Source organism: Babylonia areolata, chromosome 17, assembly GCF_041734735.1.
Source record: "Babylonia areolata isolate BAREFJ2019XMU chromosome 17, ASM4173473v1, whole genome shotgun sequence".
In the NCBI taxonomy this organism is placed as follows: Eukaryota; Metazoa; Mollusca; class Gastropoda; order Neogastropoda; family Buccinidae; genus Babylonia; species Babylonia areolata.
Window position 1 is genome coordinate 23,544,486 of NC_134892.1, and position 17,744 is coordinate 23,562,229.

Here is a 17,744-nt window from a genome sequence, read left to right on the forward strand (position 1 = left end):
GACACTAACATCATTAAAAGCACAGTGATACAGGTATCGAAAATCACAAATAACACACACTGCCTGTTCTTCAAAGAAGACAAGCTTTCTACGAAAATAACCAGTTTCAAAAGGAATTCCCGATGTTCTGGACACAAGATGAAATACGGTTGATGTGTGATTCGACACCCATGCACCGGCTGAACACGTACACAGACACACATACACACACGCACACACACACACGCATGCACGCACACCACAAACACGCTCACACACACACACGCGCGCACACACACACACACACACACTCACTCACTGACTCACACACACAAACACACACACACACACACTCACTCACTCACACACACACACACTCTCTCTCTCTCACTCACTCACACACACACGCACCACACAGACACACACACACACGCATGCATGCAGCACGCACACACACAGACCACAAACACACACACACACATACACACACACAAACTCTTCAGATGCATGCTGTGAAACACACCACACATCTACCATCATTCTGAAACTTAGGAGCAAACATTGCAAACATGCACGTACATACACGCACGTTGGCACACACACACACACACACATCTACCACACACCACCTACACCACAACCACCCAGGATGCAGATATCCTTGAACACGCACACACACGCACAAGACACAGTGAGCATGCTCACTACTCAGAGCACTGAGAAATACCAGCTGCCAGCTTACACCTCTGCTCAAAAACTCATTTCTTCCTGGTTCCAACATGACTCATCCAGGCTGAGCTGCACCAGCCATCTTAGCAGTGCTGAGTATGTTCAGCGTTACGAATGTTGTTGTTTTTTTTTTTTTTTTAGCACAGATTTAGGATAACTCTTAACACTAACAACTTCTAAGATTGAGCAAAGATTGAGCAATCTTATCTAAGAGCGCTGAGTTTGAGAAAATTCTTTACACCAAGCATGTAAAGGCTGCGAAGACTGAGCGACTTTAAAGAGTGTTGAGCGACTTAAACACTGAATTCTGCATTGGTCAGTCAGCACAGTACTCCTGTGGGACCGACAGCCGGACAACACATCACCTGCTGCAGTCCTGCCCCCTCCATGAGGTGCTCAGGAAGAGGTACTGGCCTGACCCAACACAGTGCACCTGTAGGACTGACAGCCAGACAACACATCACCTGCTGCAGTCCTGCCCCCTCCATGAGGTGCTCAGGAAGAGGTACTGGCCCCACCCAACTCCAGTGACCTGGAAGTTCTACGACTGTGTGGAGAACCTACAGCATACAGCTGCCTTCATCGCGGAAACTAAGGTGTCCATCTGCTGAAAAAAACCCACAAGTGCTGGGCTTCCTTAGCATTAAGGAACGTCTGAAGTCTAAGGAATATGCACAGACGGGATAATTCTCAATGCTAATGGCTGCTAAGATCGCTCATGCAGCCCAGCCATTTCCCCTGTAATGTCGTCTTCCACCACATCTGTCCATGCTGATCTTTCTTACTTATACCCAGACAACTGATCTCTCTCGCTCTCTCTCTCTCCTTCACAGACTTTGATTTAATAATCCCAAGCTTCCTTTACACTCCAAGACTGCTGATCCCTCTGCTGAACTGACCACAGTGGGCACACACCACTGCCTGCCTGGCTGGCCTGTGAGAAATCAGTGTGTGGAGAGAGGGGGGCACACCACTGATGCCTACAAAACGAGGGGAATTCCCATGACAAGGAGAAATCGCTCACCTGGTAACCCACAGACGCCTACAAGGGGAGAGGAACTCTTGTCTGTGACACACGGAAATCGTTCACCAGGTAAACCACAGACACCTACTAAGGGAGGGAACTCCTGCCCCCTGGTCCAACACGACAAGTGAGCAACAAGCCGACGTACGCACAGCAGTCAGCACATGAGCAGCATTCCCACACAGTTTCCTCACTGTCAACTCTTCCATGACAACAACGACGACAACAAAAAAAAACAACCCACCCTTCTTTCCAGGACACTCCCTGACACTCTGTTCCTCGACAGCTGACCGTTCTGTGGCGGCCGTGTGTCTGGCTTCATGGACTGAACAGCGCCCTCTGCTGGACATGGGACATCACTCTCACAGACATGGCAAGGATCTAGCTGACAACACGGCCACTGATGAGGACACGATGAAGATCTGGTCAGTGACTGAACTCAAGATGATGAGGATCAAGGAAGATCTGGTCACCAGTGGATTATCTGTCCACAATAACGGACCTGATGATACCATGGCCTGGGGGAGAGATGGGGGTGTGGTTATCCTTCATGATGCTGATAGAACAGTGAACGAAGGACAGCCAGGACCCAACCATGATGGGACAATGATCTCTGGAGAGAGAGCACTGATGAATGCACAGCGATGGCGACGATGACTACCCCCAGAGGATGACAACACAACAATGATCTTTGGAGAGAGAAGAACGATGAATGCACAGCGATGGCGATGATGACTACCCCCAGAGGATGACAACACAACAATGATCTCTGGAGAGAGAGCACTGATGAATGCACAGCGATGGCGACGATGACTACCCCCAGAGGATGACAACACAACAATGATCTTTGGAGAGAGAAGAACGATGAATGCACAGCGATGGCGATGATGACTGCCCCTGATGAAGATAACACAACAATGATCAATGGAATGAAGGGGAACATATCCTTGATGACAAAGACACAACAATAGTCTATGAAGCTATCAGACATCTATAAAGGTACAGCAATGGTCTACGCAGTGATGAGGACATATTCCTCATGATGAGGATGGTGACACAGTTGTCGGTGGGACTGTGGGGACACGGCAGTCCTTGATAAGGACAACAATGACCTGGAGAACTATGGTTATCCCTGATGATTAGGACTCAACAATGGTCGATGGAATGATGGAGGCACATCCCTGATGATGGTGCAACAATGGTCTGCTGGGACACGACTACCCTCATGACAATGACACACTGACAGAACGATGACTACCCTCATGACAATGACACACTGACAGAACGATGACTACCCTCATGACAATGACACACTGACAGAACGATGACTACCCTCATGACAATGACACACTGACAGAACGATGACTACCCTCATGACAATGACACACTGACAGAACGATGACTACCCTGGTGACAATGACACATCTATAGAACAGTGACTTTCCTGATGATGTTAACACAATGACCGAGACACCAGACCTACCCCTAATCCCTGATGACAACGACACATTCACTGACCAATGACTTCCCTGTGATGTTAACACAATGACTGGGACACCAGACCTACCCCTAATCCCTGATGACAACGACACATTCACTGACCAATGACTTCCCTGTGATGTTAACACAATGACTGGGACACAGGACCTACCCCTAATCCCTGATGACAACGACACATTCACTGACCAATGACTTCCCTGTGATGTTAACACAATGACTGGGACACCAGACCAACCACTAACCCCGGGTGACAACGACACATGAACAGAACATCGACTTTCCTGATGATGTTAACACAATGACTGAGACACAGGACCTACCCCTAATCCCCGGATGACAATGACACAACAATGGTCAATGAAGTGATGAGGGGACGTGGCTATCCCTGAACGACGACACAAAACGCATCACACACACGACGAGCAACAGAGAGACTTGGCCACACAGAATCAGGAGCTGAACAGAAAACGGCCACACCACACCCCCCATCCCCCCCACACCCCCCCTTCACACAAAAGCTGACCCTGTGACCACCAGATCCCTGTGACCACCAGACTCCCGATCCACAAAGACGCACACACCGACAATGGAACAAAGACGCACACACCGACAATGGAACAAAGACGCACACACCGACAATGGAACAAAGACGCACACACCGACAATGAAACAAAGACTAGACGTACACACCACGACACAACACATTCCGTGAACATTTTGCTGGAATTTCTGAGTAATCGAAACGTATACAATAACAGTTATATGAACCACAGATTTTTTTTTTTTTTTTTTAATCATATTTAAAAAAAATTTTTTTTTTAAAGATGAATTAGAAGAGAAAATTGGTGAAAGTGGGATGATGATGGGTGTGGGGGGAGAGGGGGGGGGGGGGTGGAGGGAGCAAACAAACTACAACAATCTACATCGGCCCTTTTACTTTTCAAGCCACCAAGAACGAGACGAGATACCAGAACTCGAACAAGTGGGAAATGCATATATAACAAGGTGAAAAACGAACATCAACACGGTGGAGACGAAATTTTTGTTAACATTAAAAAGGAAAATTAATCTTAAAAAAAAAAAAAAAAAAAAAAAAATTGTTAAGTGACACAGGTTCACAAGAAGAAGAAAATTAACAAACCAACAGCCTCAATTGTGATGAAATGGAAAAAAAAGAAAAAAAAGAAAAAGAAAAGCTTTCCAGGGACAGATTAAAAAAGACGAGCAAAGGCTAAAAAAAGGCAACAACAGTGATGAACCAGACAATGCTACACAAACGTCAGAGACTTTCCACAACATCTCCTCATCCCCATGAGAAAAGGAACCTGGAAAACATATTACAGGATCCAGCAACGTCTCCACAACATTTCCCACAAAATCTCCAAGAGGAGAAGAGAAAGGCAAAAAAACGCCACAGGGGGTGCTAGAAATAGATGCTGCCCCTCCCCAGCAAAATGTCAACCAGAGAGGGACAAGATCAACGGCTGCTGATGCTGATGGTTAGCTGCTGCTGGTCCATGGATAGCCCTGTCTGACGTGTCACTGTGTGTCCAGTGGATAGCCCTGTCTGACGTGTCACTGTGTGTCCATGGATAGCCCTGTCTGACATGTCACTGTGTGTCACTGTGTGTCCAGTGGATAGCTCTGTCTGACGTGTCACTGTGTGTCACTGTGTATCCAGTGGATAGCTCTGTCTGACGTGTCACTGTGTGTCACTGTGTATCCAGTGGATAGCTCTGTCTGACGTGTCACTGTGTGTCCAGTGGATAGCTCTGTCTGACGTGTCACTGTGTATCCAGTGGATAGCTCTGTCTGACGTGTCACTGTGTGTCCAGTGGATAGCTCTGTCTGACGTGTCAATGTGTGTCACTGTGTGTCCAGTGGATAGCTCTGTCTGACGTGTCACTGTGTGTCACTGTGTGTCCAGTGGATAGCTCTGTCTGACGTGTCACTGTGTGTCACTGTGTGTCCAGTGGACAGCTCTGTCTGACGTGTCACTGTGTGTCCAGTGGATAGCTCTGTCTGACGTGTCACTGTGTGTCACTGTGTATCCAGTGGATAGCTCTGTCTGACATGTCACTGTGTGTCCAGTGGATAGCCCTGTCTGACGTGTCACTGTGTGTCACTGTGTGTCCAGTGGATAGCTCTGTCTGACATGTCACTGTGTGTCACTGTGTGTCCAGTGGATAGCTCTGACGGACGTGTCACTGTGTGTCACTGTGTCCAGCTCTGTCTGACGTGTCACTGTGTGTCACTGTGTGTCCAGTGGATAGCTCTGACGGACGTGTCACTGTGTGTCACTGTGTCCAGCTCTGTCTGACGTGTCACTGTGTGTCACTGTGTATCCAGTGGATAGCTCTGTCTGACGTGTCACTGTGTGTCACTGTATGTCCAGTGGATAGCTCTGTCTGACGTGTCACTGTGTGTCACTGTGTGTCCAGTGGATAGCTCTGTCTGACATGTCACTGTGTGTCACTGTGTCCAGCTCTGTCTGACGTGTCACTGTGTGTCACTGTGTATCCAGTGGATAGCTCTGTCTGACGTGTCACTGTGTGTCACTGTGTGTCCAGTGGATAGCTCTGTCTGACGTGTCACTGTGTATCACTGTGTATCCAGTGGATAGCTCTGACGGACGTGTCACTGTGTGTCACTGTGTCCAGCTCTGTCTGACGTGTCACTGTGTGTCACTGTGTGTCCAGTGGATAGCTCTGTCTGACGTGTCACTGTGTGTCACTGTGTGTCCAGTGGATAGCTCTGACGGACGTGTCACTGTGTGTCCGAGTGTGCACACAAACATAAGCACGAGCATTTTTGTTGTCTTAAACATCCCAGAAAACCCACAAGGAGCTCTCAATCTGCCAGCCATTCCGGGCCTAAATCTTTTCCATCACCCTTCTGAGGCAAGAGCAACAGTGCACACCAACGTTACCCCTGTTGTCAAAGCCTGAGAACTCAAGGACAGTACGTTCCACAACGTTACGGACTTTGTATGAATCCAGACCTTCCTCAAGGAACATTACTTTCCACGATGTTACTGGTGTTGCTAGAATCCAGAGTACTTCCTCATGGACACTACTTTCCACAACGTTACTGAGACTGTCTAAGCCAGAGAACGTCCTCAAGGATAATACTCCCACAACGTTACCGATGTTGTTAGAATCGTCCAGTCCCAAGCCAACACAGACGCCTCCACGTCAGAACAAGGCAAGCAGCCAGCAACTCCAACACACAGACCTACCCACCTGGACCGGCCTCGCACACTAACCACCAAACAACAGCACCTGCGTTCTAACTAACGTCCAGCGCTAACAACTACTCAAAGTTGACACCGCGGTAAATGTTCAACCGACGACCAACAAGTAAAAGCACACTATTTCAACTACTTGCCGCTAACAGCGATGTAGCCTGTCAACCAATCAGAAGTTAACAAACCACCCCCCACCCACCCACCCCCAACCTGATGCATAATAAACATGGCACACATGGACATCTGTCGGCTGCTTCTTCAAAGTGCGGAGGAAGAATGCTTGACAAAGACAACTAAACCTTTCCGATCCAGTGGAAGAATGACTGACAAAAATTGAACACAACTCAATCTCTTGATGGTATGGAAGAAAGTTGGGCAGAAACAACTAAACCCTTCATTACAGTGGAACAACGGTTGACCAAAAACAACTAAACCTTTTGATTCAGTGGAAGAGTGACTCAGATTGATGATGAAAACAAGCAAACCTAACACAATGGATAAATCCACAAGTTTAATGTAAAGGAAGCCGTGACTGAGATAACAGTTAAAACCATCAAAGAGCTCTTTCACACACACACACACACACACACACACACACACACACTGGATGAAGCATAAATAGGACATAAAATGATCAGTATACACACCTGCACTGAGCATAACGTAATCAAGGTATTCCATAGGCAAACAATTTGACACATATTTAAAAAAACAAAACAACGTACCACAGGTACAGAATGTTCTGACAAAAAGTGATACCAAATAAAATATATCAAAAACCGAGAAGACTTTAATATATACACAAAACACAGTTCTCTACTAAGACAGCTAATGTGAAGACAAACAGCATCTGAAATATATACACAAACGTGCCTGTTCCTCGCACATTCACACAAAAAGAAAACAGAGAATAAAAGAAACAAAATGTGGTGAAATTCCATCACATAGAATTGCTCTCTTCAGAAAAGCAACCCCCCCCACCCCCCACCCCCCCCCAAAAAAAAAAAAATCACACAAATCTGACAGGATAAAAAAAATCACCATTAAAAAATATGGAAAAAACAAAAACAGACCAAAAAACACTTTAAAATATACTGATCTAAAAAATGAATTAAAAATATGGACAAAAGCTCTTTTTAAAATATCATGTTCAATTATTTCACGACTGTGATCCAAATCTTAAAAAAAAAATAAAAAAAATAAAATAAAAATTACAAAATAATCTTGAAGAGATGTTAGTGGGCACATCAACATGACGAATAATGAACTAAAAACAACATAAAAAAAAAAAAAAAGTCACACTTCCACAGCTGTCCAACCCCCCCCCCCCCCCCCCCCCGCCCCCCTCCCCCACTCCCATTGTTATCATTCTGACAGACCAGTGTCCAGTCCCTCTCCGAAGGACACACTAAATTCCATGGACTACAGAACACAAGAGAAAGGGTACCCCTTTCAAATGAAACAAGAAGTATATCCTGGGAATTACAAGACAGATGTATATTACACTAAGTATGTCCTGGGAATTAAAAATAAAATTATATATATATATATATATATATATATATATATAACACTTAATGAACCCAACATGACACACCCTGTGATTCAAAGCAATTCAAGTTTTAAGAAGCCAACTATATACAACAAATATTTGTTTTAAAAAAAAAAGAAAAAAAAGGAGAAAAATAAAAAAGAGATAAACTCTTTTTCTTTTCTTTTTTAAAGGATCTATAAATAATTCTGCTCCTTAGATAAAATTGTACAATAAAAATTCAAGCTTGATCAAGCCAATGAAGGAAAATGTACAATAAATCTTGCTTAAAAAAAAAAAAAAAAAAAAAAAAAAAAAGAGATAAAGTATGATCTTAAAAATACTTTTAAAAAATCTGCTCCTTACCAAAGCTTTACGGCAAATTCTCACTCTTCCCATCAGGGCCCTTAACTCTGCCCACAGTAGTGGCCCCTCTCACATCAAATGAACCAATCTCTGGTGGTCCTTGCTGCACCGTTGTGCGTCAGTCTGACGGAGCAGAGACTGACTTTCAAAGGGATGGGTAAGAATGTTCAATGGCCACGTTTCTGTTCGGACTACCGCCTTTTTTTTTCTCTGACTGTGCGGCGTGTGGCAAGGACCGTCACTCCCGCTGCACAGGCCTGTCCAGCCACACCCGACCGGCCGAGAGATGTGTGAAATAAAAATTCAAAGTAATAATAATAATGATGATGATGAATTCCAGTTGAGAGATGTGTGTGTGTGTGTGTGTGTGTGTGTGTGTGCGTGTTCGTCTTAATGTGTATGTGTATGCGTGTGTGCGTGTGTTTATTTCTTTTTACTGGAACTGTTGTAATAATAAAGCGTTTACAAGTTGCAGCAAACTTGTTGGATTATGCGCCATATGAATAAGCTTAATATCATTCTTGGCATTACAGTGATCTTCATGAGCCAGTGGCCAGCAACTGATTAACACAATCCACATCAGATCAAATCATGCTATTTATAAATCTGGACAAAATGACCACGATCCCCATCAACACAATAAACACAGCATACAGGTGTGTGCAGCAAGCGTAATAATCTATTTCATCGGCCCATAAACATAGGATTATCGTCTGCAGCAGCCGTAGTGGATCTACATCAGTCAATTGCTGGTAATAAACATAATACACATCATCTACAATTTATGGTGTGTGTAGCAAATACTACAATGATCTATTTCAGAACCCAGACTACTTATAAACATAGGATTATTGTCTGTAACAGCTACAGTGATCTTCTTCAATCAACAGCTGGTAATCAAACCATGTTGCCAACAGTCGTAATCAACAATCCAATCCAGCCCAGTAAACAGGATTACGGCGTGTGTAGCAACTACAGTGGTCAACTTCAATCAACAGCTAGCATTTCATTTATAGAATCCAAAAACCAAATCTGCCAGTGCCCATAAACACATAATGATTGTGTCCATATGAGTAAAAAAAAAAAATTTTTTAAATAATATCCGTTTTCATACAAGAGCGAACCATGGCAGTTAGCAGCCAAAAAACACAGAAATGAAGAATGACCTGCGATAATCAACAGCAAAAAGTAGCACAATCATAAATTTCAAGTTAACTTATATCCGTAGCTCTGCTGTCAGTACCTTCTACGTCATTGAGGAAAGAAATAAAATAGAATAAAACAAAAATAAAATATCATTTTAAAAAAATTAAAAAATCAATTCTTGATGAATGACGGTCTAGCCAGCGAACCGGTGTGAGAGCGCACACACCCACACCACTCAGAAGAGGTGGTTCCTGTCGAGACGGCTCACAGGAACCGCTGCCGGTGCACACAGGGGGTGGGGGGGGGGGTGGGGGGGTGGGGGGGAGATGGCGGGAGAGGGAGAAGAGATATTCCCCAACCTTGGACACACCTGACCAGACTCAAAACAGCTTAACCCCCCCCCCCCCCCTCCCCCCCATTCCCCATTCTCTTGTCCACACATGTCCGTCATCACACAATGGTGACGAAGCGAACAGATCGGAATCTGCATCAAGATTCTTCAGCGCTGTGGTGCGGTTCGGCTATGCCGACAGAACGACGTCAGAGCTAAAGGGGAGATAATAATGTCAGTCAGGTGATGGTATCCGTCGCGCTGTTTACTTCCCATGATTGTGGGGACGCTTTGGTGTCCCTGATGGCTCACTGGTTTTTGAGCCCTGTCCTCCGTTCCGTTTTCATTTTCTCTACTCTGTAGTGTTCTATCAAACGTTTCTACGCTGTTGTGCACTACAATGCTACTGGCCACTACTTTCTTTTTTTTTTTCATCAAACATTTCTACACTGCTGTACACTTCATTGATGTACGGAACTGTATATACTGTACTGTGTGAGGTGCTGGATAAACAAGAGGAAGCGAAGACGGGAAAAAAAAGTAAGTTAAAAATTAAAAAGTGAGGGGGGGGGGAACAAAGATATTCGGCCATCATCGATTCCCTTCCCCACCCTGCTGCATCTCCCTCCCTCCTTCCCCCAACCCCCCCCCCCCTGCTGTCAGCTGCTGCACCACACCCTGCTGTTGTCCACCCACCCACCCACACAGAACCACCCTGGGAAACCCAAAGACGCCATCAGCCGATGATGCGCACGGTCCTCCAAAACCACCAACTTCCTGCGGCGATGGAACGACCCGACCCGGTGGTGAACAGACCCCTTGAGAGCGGAGTGACCACAGCCAACACTCCTCTAACCCCCCCACCCCCACCCCCACCTCCCCCCTGTCCTGAACCTCCTCCTCACTCCAGTCTCTCAGCTCTTCGAGCTTGGCCTCTGACCAAGGACAGTCGTATAAGGACTGGGGGGGTTCTGGCTCAGGTGCTATACAAGTATCCACGTCAATCAATCAACCAATCACTCATCTGCTATTCCTATCTCTCCACCCCCACCACCCCTCCCCCCCCCTTTCCTTTTTTACAAACCTGTAGGGCATAGGTTATAAAAAAAAAAAAAGAAGCCCAACAACAGAAAATAAGAAAAAAAAAAAGGCAATCTGGGCCAAACACAATCCAATGATGTCCCTTCCCTCCAGTCACAATCCCCCACCCCACCCCATTCCACAGAGCTGTGGTCAACCATACAACCTCGTCTTCTGCTCCAATGAGCACATTCCTCACCCCCCGCACCCCTCTAAACGCATCACCCCCCCCCCCCCCAGCTATTAACTCCAAAGACACTGCTGCAGCTCCAACCAACAGAACAAAGTCACCCCTACGTTTCTTCTTCAATTCTCGAAATCTTCATAAGCAAAATAAATCTGTGACTGGATGTCATCATCATCATCATCATGTGGTCACACCATGTTTCTTCACTGTCAAAAGTCTGTGTAAAAAAAAAAAACAACACAAAAAAACTGAGATATCTAACTGAAGGTCATCATTGTCATTTTACTCAAAGTTATGGCTGGGTCGGGGTCAGGGTCAAGTCCTCAAGGACACGGACAGGTCAAGGTGAAGGACACTGGAGGAGGAGGGAGGAGGAGGGCCCTCACAGAAGCCGTGGCCGACAAAGCGTCAGCGCGATAACGAGAAGCATGCCCGCCACACTCGCCCGCACACACCCTGCTGCCCCCGTAGGGCTCGCTGAAACAGGCAAAACAGACAGCGGCCTGTCAGTATCCACCCACACCCACCCCCTCTCTCTCTCTCTCTCACACACACACACAGTGACACACTCATCCACAAACACACACACACACACACACACAGGGTGACACACCAACCCTCACACACAGAATGACGCAATGACACAACCCTCAAGAGTGACACAATTACACAACAACCCTCACAGTTTATACACACACACACACACACACACACACAGTGACACAATTACACAACAACCCTCACAGTTCACACACACACACACACACACACAGAGTGACACAATGACACGCTGATCCTCAAACACACAGTGACGCACAAACAATAAGTCACAAACATCCACACTGACAAAATACACACTGACCGACAGACAAAACACTCAGTCGTCTTGACATGGACATACAATTGTACACACTGACCGACAGACAAAACACGCAGTCGTCTTGACATGGACATACAATTGTACACACTGACAAAAGATGCTCTAAACAACAACAACAAAAATCAAACCATTCACTGACCAACAAATCATTACACATGGACATTCTACGATGAGCCAATATCTGACTTTTCCTCAGGACTCCCGTGTCTGATCAACCCTTAGTTTCACTTTCAGTTTCAAGAAAGTGTCATAAGTATGCAGCACACAAAGCCGGCTTCTGAGAAGTCAGCCCATGTCGTTGGACGTACAACCCAGGCTTCCAGATCATGACACCTTTTGTATTTGTATTTGTATTTCTTTTTATCACAACAGATTTCTCTGTGTGAAATTCGGGCTGCTCTCCCCAGGGAGAGCGCGTCGCTACACTACAGCGCCACCCCTTTTTTTTTGTATTTTTTCCTGCGTGCACTTTTGTTTGTTTTTCCTATCGAAGTGGATTTTTCTACAAAATTTTGCCAGGAACAACCCTTTTGTTGCCGTGGGTACTTTTACGTGCGCTAAGTGCATGGACCTCGGTTTATCGTCTCATCCGAATGACTAGCGTCCAGACCACCACTCAAGGTCTAGTGGAGGGGGAGAAAATATCGGCGGCTGAGTCGTGATTCGAACCAGCGCGCTCAGATTCTCTCTCGCTTCCTAGGCGGACGCGTTACCCCTAGGCCACCACTCCACCTTCCCCCGATCCCATCATAAAATCTGACATGAAGCTCCTTCAGTCCTTGTGCTAAGGTATGTGGTGAATTATATTCAAATAATGTTTCTTAATTCTTTCTGTTTTTACATTAAGAATACTAGTTATTACCTGCAGTGTGTGGATGTATGTATGAAACGATGTATGTGATATTTTTTTACATTTGCATCTTCGTAATATTCATAAAAGCTGTTGTTGACTTTTACAGTTATGGTCCCCATGTTGTTTACTTGTCTATGTTGTGATAATGCACCTGACCAAATTTCTCCAGTTGGAGATAATAAAGTTATTCTTATCTGTACTGCCTGAGCTCTACCTGCTCACCGACATGTCAATGACATACACATTGACACACGGATATTGCACATGATGATACCTAACACACTGAGGTAGCAAATATACTGTGACATGAACGACACAACTGAACACAGCGCAATGCAATACACACACTGCGACACCCACCTACCATTGGCAGATAATCACCGATTCATTCACACACATAAACTGGCAGATCATTGCCATACATTTTGACAAACCACTGACACATTCAGTGAAATACACACGGATATTTAAAAAAAAAAAAAAAAAAAAAAAAAAAAAAAATATATATATATATATATATATATATATATATATATATATATATACACACATACATACACACACACACACACACACACACACACGTACATGGACAAACACACACACACACACACACACACACAGAATTCAACATGTACATTGTTTGCCATTCAAAACAAATAAACACATTCAGTAATCTGTCAGCACTGAGCAGGCACATGTCAGTTTCATGACACAGGTTTGACGTAAACATGGCGCACAGTTCTTCACTTACACAGTAAACGTGTTCACAACACACACAAACACACACACACACACACACATCCAATGATCCATGTCGTATGTGTGTGGTTAACACACTGATCATTGCACACACAGAACCAAACATACTTCCACAGTGTGTGTGTGTGTGTGTGTGTGTGTGTGTGTGTGTGTGTGTGTGTGTGTGTGTGTGTGTGTACACATGATGTCAATACAACTGACTGTTAATGAGAAATACAGACTAAGCACACACACACACACACACACACACACACACTACTTGGCAAGGAAAACAGCAGTATCTGTGGGACCACAGAGCAGGAAGGAATAGATACAACAGTCTCTGCAGGAGAACAGAAACGTGACAGAGCAGAAGACACTAGGCACTAGAAGAAGACGCAAAAAAAAAAAAAACAAAAAAACAAAAACAACCCACCATGAGATGGGTACCGCAAGGAGTTTGAGGGAGGTGGGGTGGGAGTGGGTACTGTCTGTAGAGAAAAGAATAATAAAAGAAATAGGATTCTAAAAAAAAAAGAAAAAAAAAGAAAAGATTATTAGAAAAAAACAACAAAATCTAGAACTGTCTAACCACCAGCCCCCCCCCCCAACCCCCCTCCCTCTTTTCCCTCTCTATCTCTACCCCCACTCTCTCTCTTTCCCCTCTCTATCTCCACCCCCTCTCCTGCATACAATACCACTCTCTTTCTCTCTCCTCTCTATCTCTACCCACCCCCCTCCCTTTCCTGCATCCAACTCCACTCTCCCTCTCTCTCTCCCCCCTTTTTATCTCTACCCCCCCCCCTCCCATCCTGCATACAATACCACTCTCTCTCTCTTTCCCCTCTCTCTCTCTACCCCCCCCCCTTTCCTGCATACAATACCACTCTCCCTCTTTCCCCTCTCTATCTCTACCCCCCCTCCCCCTCCTGCATACAATACCACTCTCTCTCTCTCTCTCCCCTCTCTATCTCTACCCCCCTCCCCCTCCTGGATACAATACCACTCCCTCTCTCCCCTGTCTGTCTCTACCCCCCTCTTTCTGCATACAATACCACTCTCTCTTTCTCTCTCTGTCTCTCTCTCTTTCCCCTCTCTATCTCTACTCCCCCCTCTTCCTGCATACAATACCACTCTCTCTCTCTCTCCCCTCTCTATCTGTACTCCCCCACCCCCTTCCTGCATACAATACCACTCTCTCTCCCCTCTCTGCACCCCCCCCCCTCCCCCCGCCCCCTCTTCCTACATACAACTTCCTCTCTCTCTCTCTCCTCTCTCTGTCTCTATCCCCCCTCTTCCAACACAACATCCTCTCTCTCTCTCTCCCCTCTCTGTCTATCCCACACACCCCTCTGTCTGTCTCTCCCTCCCTCTCTCCCCCCCCCCTATTTATCTGTAGTATCCTCATCAATGTACCCCCCAAATAATAAAGACTTCAATCCCTTTGCACCACCCTTTTTAAATCCACCCCCTTCCACACTTATCCTCACTTCTCTCTAATTCTACCCCCCACCCTCAATGAAGCTCCCAATTTCTCCCTCTGTTATATCAAAGTTTATGTCTACACTGTCTTCAGTTCTGAATCCAGTCCATTTCCTTTTGTTTATTTTACTCCCTGTTGTTCTATAATACTTTATATATAAATTGTTCTACACTGCTTTATTTTATTCAAGAAGCATTATTTACATTAGAAGGAAAGCTAATTTTCCTTGTGGTTTATACTATACAATGCTGTTATTAACATTCAGACAGTTTAACTCATGTTATCATTCATACAGATTTGTTGTTTAGAGAAAATGACAAGTCTCCTCGTTGCTTCATCCTCCATTAAAAAAAAAAAAAAAAATCTCATTACTCTTCAGTACATAAAAAAACTCATATTAATTCTACATTTGTCACTGATTTCACAATACTCAAGTTCTAATTTTCGCCTTGTTTTACTTTCAATTTCACCACTTAACTCTCTCCATATGAACGGCGAAAGAGACGATGTTAACAGCGTTTCACCCCAATTATCATCATCAAAATATTGCAAGCCCGAAGGCTCTTATACTGAAGAGGTGAATACTGACAAAGAATACCGCAATTCTGACGACGGAAGCTAAGCTAAAGCTTGGGTCATTGAGACACCCACTGGACATCCGAGGGGTCTGTGTAGAGGAGAAGAGAGGACTGGCCGTACTGAGTGAGTTAATCTGCAGTACTTCCAGGATTTATTCCGCCTTCACCCTGCCTTATCAAACAAACGAAAAAGCCTCCTTCAATACTGCAAGGCTCTGTTGCTCTCCCATCCTGCGCCAGGGGAAAAACATCTTTACTTCAAAGCTTTATTGGATTCATTTACTAATAGGCGTTACTGCTGAGTCAGTTACTTATAGGCATTATTGCTGAGTCAGTTACTGATAGGCTTTATTGCTGAGTCAGTTACTTATAGGCTTTATTGCAGAGTCGGTTGAAGGTTTTATTGCTGAGTCAGTTACTTATAGGCTTTATTGCTGAGTCAGTTACTTATAGGCTTTGTTGCTGAGTCAGTTACTTATAGGCTTTGTTGCTGAGTCAGTTGTTCGAAGGCTTTATTGCTGAGTCAGTTACTTATAGGCTTTGTTGCTGAGTCAGTTACTTGAAGCCTTTATTGCTGAGTCAGTTACTTATAGGCTTTACTGCTGAGTCAGTTACTTATAGGCTTTGTTGCTGAGTCAGTTACTTGAAGGCTTTATTGCTGAGTCAGTTACTTATAGGCTTTACTGCTGAGTCAGTTACTTATAGGCTTTGTTGCTGAGTCAGTTGCTTGAAGGCTTTACTGCTGAGTCAGTTACTTATAGGCTTTGTTGCTGAGTCAGTTGCTTGAAGGCTTTACTGCTGAGTCAGTTACTTATAGGTTTTACTGCTGAGTCAGTTACTTATAGGCTTTGTTGCTGAGTCAGTTGCTTGAAGGCTTTGTTGCTGAGTCAGTTACTTATAGGCGTTACTGCTGAGTCAGTTACTTATAGGCTTTGTTGCTGAGTCAGTTACTTGAAGGCTTTATTGCTGAGTCAGTTACTCATAGGCTTTATTGCTGAGTCAGTTACTTATAGGCTTTGTTGCTGAGTCAGTTGCTTGAAGGCTTTACTGCTGAGTCAGTTACTTATAGGCGTTACTGCTGAGTCAGTTACTTATAGGCTTTGTTGCTGAGTCAGTTACTGACTTAAAGGCTTTGTTGCTGAGTCAGTTACTTATAGGCTTTCTTGCTGAGTCAGTTGCTTGAAGGCTTTATTGCTGAGTCAGTTACTTAAAGGCTTTATTGATGAGTCAGTTACTTATTGCTGAGTCAGTTGCTTAGAAGGCTTTGTCACCAATTCATGAACTTCAGGCTCTGTAACTGATTCGTCTACTTAAACGCTTTCTAAATACTTTATCTACTTCCAGGTTTTGTTACTGCTTCATTCACTTCCGGGTTTTATTACCGCTGTATTTACTTCCTGTTTTTTTTTTTTTTTACTGCTTTATCTACATTCAGATTTATTACTGCTTTCTTTACTTCCAGGCTTCATTACTGCTTTCTCTACATGTATCCAGGTTTTATTTAGTGCTCTGATTACTTCCAGGTTTTTTATATCACTGCTTTCTTGACTGCTGGGTTTTATCACTGCTTTACTTCCAGGTTTTATTACTGCTTTGATTATTTCCAGGCTTTATCACTGCTTTCTTTACTGCTATGTTTTTGTCACTGCTTTATATACTTCCATGTTTCATCACTGCTTTATTTACTTCCAGGTTTCATCACTGCTTTATTTACTTCTAGGCTTTGTTACTGCGTTATTTACTTCTAGGTTTCATCACTGCTTTATTTACTTGTTTCATCACTGCTTTATTTACTTAGGTTTCATCACAGCTTTATTTACTTCCAGGTTTCATCATAGCTTTATTTACTTCCAGGTTTCATCACTGCTTTATTTACTTCCATATTTCATCACTGCTTTATTTACTTCCAGTTTTAATCATAGCTTTATTTATTTCCAGGCTTTGTCACTGCTTTATATACTTCCAGGTTTCATCACAGCTTTATTTATTTCCAGGCTTTGTCACTGCTTTATATACTTCCAGGTTTCATCACAGCTTTATATACTTCCAGGTTTAATCATAGCTTTATTTACTTCCAGGTTTCATCACT

General features: G+C 44.3%; 1 protein-coding gene across 4 annotated transcripts in view; it reads right to left on the bottom strand.

Annotated features, from left to right (window-relative positions):
* The window catches only part of LOC143291526 (neural cell adhesion molecule 2-like), a 169,103-nt gene that overhangs the window by 15,835 nt on the left and 135,524 nt on the right, over positions 1-17,744 (bottom strand). The window contains exon 17 of one of the 4 annotated variants that reach the window (XM_076601427.1): positions 11,167-11,597. The exons of 2 other annotated variants lie outside the window; for them this stretch is intronic. In XM_076601427.1, the coding sequence (XP_076457542.1) occupies positions 11,503-11,597 (95 nt within the window). In that variant the 3' untranslated portion in view covers positions 11,167-11,502. Of the gene's footprint in view, positions 1-11,166; positions 11,598-17,744 lie in introns of those variants that run through there. One more of the 4 variants, XM_076601428.1, reaches the window with a different exon arrangement.